The sequence below is a fragment of the Pagrus pagrus genome, assembly GCF_965226575.1.
Source record: "Pagrus pagrus genome assembly, chromosome: 17".
In the NCBI taxonomy this organism is placed as follows: Eukaryota; Metazoa; Chordata; class Actinopteri; order Spariformes; family Sparidae; genus Pagrus; species Pagrus pagrus.
In genome coordinates this window covers 21,083,694-21,091,789 of record NC_140201.1, presented here as the reverse complement: position 1 = coordinate 21,091,789, position 8,096 = coordinate 21,083,694, and the positions used below count along the sequence as shown (strand labels likewise).

General features: G+C 46.9%; 1 protein-coding gene across 1 annotated transcript; it reads left to right on the top strand.

The window, feature by feature from the left end:
• Positions 1-1,713: 1,713 nt before the first annotated feature.
• On the top strand, positions 1,714-5,308 carry sox4a (SRY-box transcription factor 4a). The gene has a single exon (XM_084379919.1). The coding sequence runs from the start codon at positions 2,153-2,155 to the stop codon at positions 3,266-3,268; it is 1,116 nt and encodes a 371-aa protein (XP_084236045.1). The 5' UTR covers positions 1,714-2,152; the 3' UTR covers positions 3,269-5,308.
• The last annotated feature ends 2,788 nt before the right edge of the window (positions 5,309-8,096 follow it).

Below are 8,096 nucleotides of genomic sequence, written 5' to 3'. Positions count from 1 at the left end.
CTTTTATGAAGTCGCTGTAATAGCCCCAGCCTCCCACAGCACTCTCTCATAATGACACCATCCCTTTAGGCGTCAACAGAGCCGAGACAAAGCGCCGGTGTATTTTGGGGTAAACACATGGCAACTCCAGGCAGCTCTGAAGATGACAGAGCGATAGGGGCCGGCAGCGTGGCGGGGCTCTGCGTCCTGCGTCTGCCAGAGCCTCACATCTGCCGGTGACAGGGTGGAAAGCTACCTGACAGCTGCTCCTCACACATCAGATAAGATTACAGGTATACCTGCTCCACCTGTTTAAACAAACTGCCGCGCGTGAGCGTGAGCGTGAGCGTGAGCGTGAGCGTGTGCGTGTGTGCCTCTGTGTGTGTGTGGAGATAGAGGCAGATAGTAATCCAGTGGCAGGTGCACACTTGTAATTGGGGCAGCTCAAGATATAGACTGATGAAGCAGCTCATTATTATTTATGTGTTTGATTTATGTAAGCACCCGGCTGGGGGGGGGGTGGGGTGTAAAGGAAGGAGTTGTGAAATTTTAAAGAGTTTGACTGTTATAGCCTGACATAACTGAGGCACACGCATCATAAGTGCATCACTGGTGTTGTGTTGGACTACATGGAGCTCTAATCACGCTACATAAACACATTTCTCGCTGATTGTCGAGGCTGATTTCTCCCACACACACAAACACAAACACACACACTCATGTCAGTCAGCTCTCATGACATCACCTGCATGATTTAATGAAGGCAAGCTCAGAGCAGCCAGCTACAGGACGGAGATGCATCATGCTCACACACACACACGCACATACGTACACACAATGCACACCTCATCAGCTCCCTTTGGCTCTAGCCTGACATCTAGCGACACAGGCTGTAATGTGATCCTACATGACACGGACGTGTTAACATAATGGGGCTGCTGTGGAGGAGGAGGAGGAGGAGGAGGAGGAGGAGGTATGTGGAGCTGCAGGAGTGACTCTGTTATTTCTGTGTGGCCCTCATACATAATTCTACACATATTCCTAATTATTGGTTTCCAGCTCCCTCTGGTTCACCATAATGCACTGACGCCGGGTGTAAATAAAAACACACCTCACTTGCAGCTGCTTATAGCGCCCCGGTGCAGTGATGTAACGATGTGAGCCGGTGTTGTCATGATTTGTAAAATAACAGGTTGGGTGAGCTGTGTTTGGGTGGGTTCGCCCTCACGCTCACATCCCTGCTTCACCACACTGCAGCGTGACTAACACAACATGTTGTGGCTGCTTTTTTTTCTCCTTCTTTTTTGGTGTGTTTTCTCAGCACTTCCTCACCCCCCCTCTCCATTACACATCATCTAAATTTAGTCAGTACTCATCCACATGAAAGTAATCAACTTCTAAGTATATCCTTGTGAGCTTCCCCTTGCAGCGGGGGTAAAGGACACTGTGTTCCTCTTAAACACACACAGACACACAGACACACACACGCGTGCACACCGAGTTCGTCTTTCTTCCAGTGGAGTCTGACAGGAATGAGGTCAGACACACCGATCCTCATTGCACATTATTATTATTATTACCCGTTTTTTTTTATTCAGCCAATGGCAGGCGAGGGGGGAGTGGCCCGGGTGAAAAATCAGGATGGAGACAGACGCCGATTGGCTGTTATATCTCGCGATGAGGGTATAAAACGGCGAGGTTCTCGTTGTTGTGTTTACAGTAATATTACAGAGCGCTCAGGAAACAGGGAGACTATGAGAAAGCGCAGCCGCTCCATTCAACCACATGGTTCCTCAACCGCACAGACAAGCTGCGCTGCAGACAGCCAGGTTCACATAAGGGACTTGCACTGCTGTTGCCCACAGCGGCGCGTTTTGAACCTTGCAGGGCGAGTTTTCAGCCGCACAGGCAGTTGAAAGTTGCTGTTAGTTTCGGGATTTATTATTTTTTTTTCTTGTTTCCGAGAGGCGCGCTGGTAGAAGTTGAGAGAGAAGACGGGCTGAGCTGAAAAAAAAGAAGAGACTTGGGTGAACTTTTTCAGAGCGCCTGAATTGAGAACAAGTGAGGAATATCTTTTTTTTTCTTCTCGTGAAAGCCTGAGAGGCATTTTTTTTTTGCGCACTTGAACTTTGTGAAAGCACTGAGCGGTGTTTCCAGACACTTGGAGGAGAGGATGGTGCAGCACATGAGCCAGACAGAGAGCGCCCACGCTCATTCCCCCGGCGGGGACTCCACGGACACGGGAGAGATGGACTTGGAGATGGACGTGTCTCCGACCCCCGAGTCCCCCTCCTCCGGGGTGCGCAGCGACTTGGCGTGGTGCAAAACTCCGACGGGTCACATCAAGAGACCCATGAACGCCTTCATGGTGTGGTCGCAGATCGAGAGGAGGAAGATTATGGAGCAGTCGCCGGACATGCACAACGCGGAGATCTCCAAGCGGCTGGGGAAGCGCTGGAAGCTGCTGAAAGACACGGACAAGATCCCGTTCATCCGCGAGGCGGAGCGGCTCAGGCTCAAACACATGGCCGACTACCCTGACTACAAGTACCGGCCCAGGAAGAAAGTCAAGTCGGGCAGCGGGGCGAGTAAGCAGGCGGAGCGCGGGGAGAAGAGCGGGGAGCGCAGCGCCAAAGCCGGCGTGAAAAGGAGCCCCGCGTCCAAAGGAGTGAGCAGGACGCACAAACAGGGGGGCGTGAAGAGCGCTCCGGGGCAGGACTACGCGTCTCCCGGCGACCACCAGGCGCTCTTCAAATCCAGGTCAGTGTCTGGAGCCAGACAGATCCCAGAGAAGCGCGGCGGAGAGGCGAGGCGCGGCCACATGTTCGGCGGGGCGGGCAGCCTGGAGAGCGGGCCTCCCTCTGTGGGAGTCCCGGCCAGTCCCACCCTGAGCAGCTCGGCCGAGTCCAGCGACCCGCTGAGCCTGTACGAGGAGCAGAGCCCGGCGGCCAGCGACTCATCACACACCGCGCGCCTCAGGTACGCTCGCGCCTCCTCCCCGACACCGTCAGCCTCTCACTCTTCCTCATCTGTGTCATCCTCATCATCAGATGAAGAGTTTGAGGACGAGCGGCTCGACCTGAACCCGAGCCCCGGGTTTGAGAGCATGTCCCTGGGCGGCATGGGCTTCTCCGACGCGGAGCTGGACCGAGACTTGGACTGGAGCTTCGGGGAGTGCGGGGCGGGATCTCACTTCGACTTCCCCGACTACTGCACCCCGGAGGTCAGCGAGATGATCTCAGGAGACTGGCTGGAGTCCACCATCTCCAACCTGGTGTTCACCTACTGAAAAAAAAAAGGACCACGGTGAGGAGAGGAACCGCGACGTCCCCAACACGTTTTGAACTGTTCAACAACCCCCCCTCATGACAGGCGCGTGCGTCCAGACCACAACGTTTCCGCCGTTCTTTCACTGAATAAGGGAGAGTGAAAACAGGAAAGAAAAAGGTGGCCTGTGTGCGAGTTGATGCCCAGGTACGCGCGGCTCACAGACTTGGACAGCGCTCGGTGTGCTTGACGGGAACGCGCAGACAGAGGGGGAAATGCTTAGTTTGCATTTGGACACGGAGGAGGAGTGAATGTAAGCAGAGAGCAGTGAAACACACGGACTCGAGCTCAAACGTTCAGAGGACGAGGACTGAGACTGAACTCTGAATCTTGGTGTTATTTTGGGTCGGGGAAAAGGGGCATTTACTGGAGAGCTCGTCATGTTTGGGTTTTTTGTTTAAGATATAGCCAATTCACATCGACCATCAAGTTGCTATTCAGGTGTAGTTTTTTTTTTTCTTCTCCGAACTCGAAGTAGTTTCAATATCAACACGCATGCCCTCCGAGATAAAGGAGGATTTTGTTGTTGTTAAAATGCGTAAAAATGTTCATTGCTGCGTAATTTGCGCAAAAAATTTTTTTGTGTGACCATAGGACACAATTCACTATCACCAGCTTCTCTTTCAACGGCAGGACATAAAACAAAGACTGACTCCAAACTTCAGAGAAACCTTTCTTTTTCTGAAAACCTTTTTAAACACTCAGTGCACAATTCAGGACCAACGTTCCCCGACGCGCATCCTTTCTGCCTAGTGCTTCAACTTTGTAGTTCCTCTGTGTCAGATGACGTTTTTTATATTGATGTATTTATACCGGCCAAACTTTTTTATACATAGAAGTATTGTCCTCGTACAGGTCTCGTTTGTGTTCGTGCACATACACCTGTCTGTATCCAGCGCGGAAGGGCTAGAAGTGTATCTTATTTAAAATGTCTGACGTCTCTCACTTTTAAGGAGATTTGAGTGTGTCATGATTTTCTACTTGTATTTTTGTACAAAATCTATAGAAAGGGGTTTTTTCCGGCGAGTGGGTAGCCTACAACATTGTTGTCTGGATCTACATTGGTGTTTAGACGTGCAGAGGGGGGGTTGTTTTGGCACAATCTGACCTCACACAGTGTTTACAGTATTTACCCACATGCTTCTTAATGGCACAGTGACTCCAGTTTCACCAGCCAAGTAAACAATGCGCCACTGAGGCTGCTCCCAGTCTGAGTGGTGACTGTTTTTTCCAGTACACACATAGACCTAAAGTATATGAGTGAAAGATCCCAGAGAGTCACTGTTTGGATAGAGCTAATACCTCTGTGTGCTTTTTATTATCAAGATAAGTTTTATTTGAACCACTGGATGGAATTTCACACTCATTCCACTTTGCCTAGACTTTGGAGGGAGGGAGATGTATGAAGTGCTTCATCTGTTATTGCGCAAATTGCATCAAAAAATAGTATTTAACCTTTCTGTACCTGTTGGCTAAGTATAGCAGGCTAATTGTTTTCCTATATTATGGCATGGCAAATAGCATTTGTATTTCAGATTCAGGTATATGTAGCTATAGCTGTTGTGTTTAAGATTTTTAAAAGAATAATAACATGAAGATATTTATGTAAACTGACTGTACTATAAGCAAAGATTGTGTGTTTTATGTATGATGATGATGATCAACGACAGGCACTAGGACAGCCCATCTTTGGACATCCTTATGTTGAAGATGATTGTGGTCCAGGAGTTTCTTTTTCTCTCTCTTTTTTTTTCTTTTGTACCTTCGAGACATCTTTTTTTTTCTATCGTCCTCTTTTCTTTTTTCATTTGTGCAATATGCTGTGTATGATCATGTTTTGTCCAATCATGCCAATATCATTTTTGATGTTTATAGCTCAAAAACCAGCCAATGTTTGGGTCAATCACTGCCTCTCAGACCTCTGTACAGATTGTCGTTTTTTTATTTGTTTTTCTTTTCTTCCAAGAAGGAAATAAAATCAGCTGGAACTGAAAAGTGTCAAGTGTTCTCCTCTTGTGGTTTTTCCCCTCCTTTGACCCATCCACTCAGTTACCTAGCAGCCTCATGTAACACTGAAAAAACATCAGCCACACATGTCGAAGCCCTCTTTTCAAGAAAAGGTGAGCCTCCGCTCTCACATTCCACGGCCTCATTCAAAAAGATCCAATCTGTTCCTCTGATGTTTACACTCTTTGTGCGCGCGTGCACGTTGAATGTGCGTACGTGCGTGTGTTTGCAGTAGGCAAGTGTGCAGCTGCAGACTGTGAATCAATAGCCAGCCAGTGAATCGATAGGAGTGGTCTCTTTCTCCATCTCTTACTCCGTCTGATTCTACACGTGCAGAAAACGTGGCTGCCATGGAAACACTGTATCCAAGAGAGAGGCTGCAATACGCCGCGCCGCCCCGTGTGTGTGTGCGTGTGTGTGTGTGTGTGTGTGTGTGAGGGATAAGGGACACAGACTGATCCATCGGGGTGTGGTGGGGTAGGTGGGGGGAGGCGTCAGACATTTCTGCAAGGCATGACTGGAATAAAGGAGGATGAGTGTGTGTCTGTCTGTGTGAGGGTGTGTGTGTGTGTGTGTGTGAGGGTGCAGAGGAGGGGGGGTGTTTGTCTGTCCTGGTGGATCGTGCAGGAGACTGCTCCCAAATCCAATTAATTCCTTCTGGATGCATTCATTTGTCTAGTACATCTGACGAGAAATAGAGGCAGAAAAAAAAAAAAAACCGAGAGAGAGACCCCTGAGGTACAGTATTTAGTGTGTATCAATTTACGCCCTATTCCACAAGAGACATTGGTAATTATTTCCATCTCTCTCTCTGTCAGGAGAGCAGGGTCGTCTCCAGCTTTCCTCTGACATGTCTGCCCGGGTAATGAGAAAGATAAGGCATGGTCATTACACACACCATCCCAAAGACGAGACGCCGGCCCCCAGATGGCTGCAATAAGCCTGACATCACACAGGAAATAGTGTTTGAGGTGTCCCTTTTTTTTTTTTTGGAAAAAAAATAAGAGTCCAATCAACCCCCAGAGTCTGAGATAAAAGAGATGTTGATGCTCTCCTCACGCACACACACATTCTCACACTGTGCCCACTTGAAGATACACATGAGTGTGAACAGATGCATCGGTGAGAGGAGTGGAGGTGCCGTACACCTGACCTTCATGGTCCATCGCAGCAGCTTATTTGTTTCCTGTGTGAGTCTGAGAGAGATCAAGTGGACATGTCTGCTTCAAATACAGACCGGAAAACACAAGTACACTTCTGTGAGAGTGCTGTAATTACAAAAAGAGTTCATCCTTCATGCTTTTCATTCAGTGGCTCAGTAACAGTCATACAATCTGTCACAAGTTTGTTTAAAGTTTGGTGTGAAATGATTTTGCTTTACAATGAGTGGATTTTTCTCTTCACGTCCTTTTGAAAAGTCATAGTCACATTACTTCTTACACTCTTGCACTCACTGTGCGTCAGTACAGTTTGTGAACCTTTACTCTTCTACTCCACCGCGATTCAGAAATTCCCAGAAATAAGCACTTGTGTAACAGAACTTGCTTTTTTGTATCCCATTTATCATGTCACGACCCCACAGTTGTATGCTGTGATCCTCTGAAGGGACCTGAAACAATTACACTAAACTAAGTAGCTAAACCTCGTAACAATTGATATTCCTTCAGAATGAGTGTTTTTAACTAAACATACTTTTATGTAAAGCAACATTATGTACAAATTGGCATTTTATGTGATTTCTGAGTGCAACACCACTGTCACAAATACAAATCCCTGGTGTGAAGCATTTGCCAGACATGATGTAGGTGCTAACTACAGACAATACTCATTACATCTTAACAATGTCATGTGTTGAAAACTTGTATGTTGAAGTCAATATGTATGTAACTCTGTGATCCTGCCCTCTCACTGAAGTTACATATTGCAGAAACAAGTGACTGAGACAGAGACACCATCCACCCTGTTACAAGACACTGTACCATCAACATGATTTTGAAGCTGCTATTTTAAGGTGAAAAGTTACATAATGTTGCTTTGAGTGGCATTTTAAACGCAGGACTTTTACTTGTAATGGAGCATTTTAAAATTGGTGCATTAGTCCTTTAACTTAATGCTGAAAATATAGAATGCAGTTGTTATCTGCTCACCCTCATGGTGATGGAAAGTCATGTGAAGTCTTGTTGTCTAAAACATATTTCTGGATCTTTACAATGAACCAGCATTGCAGAATTCTCCTAAGCAGCTGAAGTGGATGGGTACTTGTTTTAAAACAGAAAAAAACAACAGAAAAAAACCCATAAAATTGCTCCATTCACCTCGTCTGACATAATCCAAGTCCCCCAAAGTCCAGAGATCCCAATTTGATTTGAAAAGAGGTTATTTACACCCTCTATGTACAGTCGAGCTCGCGCACCCACTTCAGACGAGATTAGCGCTAACACTTTTAGCTTAGCAGCTACGGTGAAGACTTCAGCTTGAGAGAGAATGTAAATAACATCTTTTCAAATCAATTTGGGATCTTGGGGCTTCTGGAGACTTTGATTACGCTCTGAAAAAAAAACATGGACCCATTTTATGATATTCTCAGTTGTTTTATTTTTCTTAAACAAGTCCCCATCTACTTCAGTTATTTAGGGGAATGCTGCAACGCTGTTTTACTGTGAAGATCCAGAAATGTTTTGTGGACTACGAAAACCTCATGCAACCTCATATCTGCACGGGGGTGAGTAGATAATGACCAAATTTTCATCTTTGGGTGAACTGCTCCTTTAACTAAAGCATCT

Coding starts and splice junctions, on each gene's coding strand:
- sox4a (XM_084379919.1), top strand. CDS start 2,153: ATGGTGCAGCACATGAGCCAGACAGAGAGCGCCCACGCTCATTCCCCC.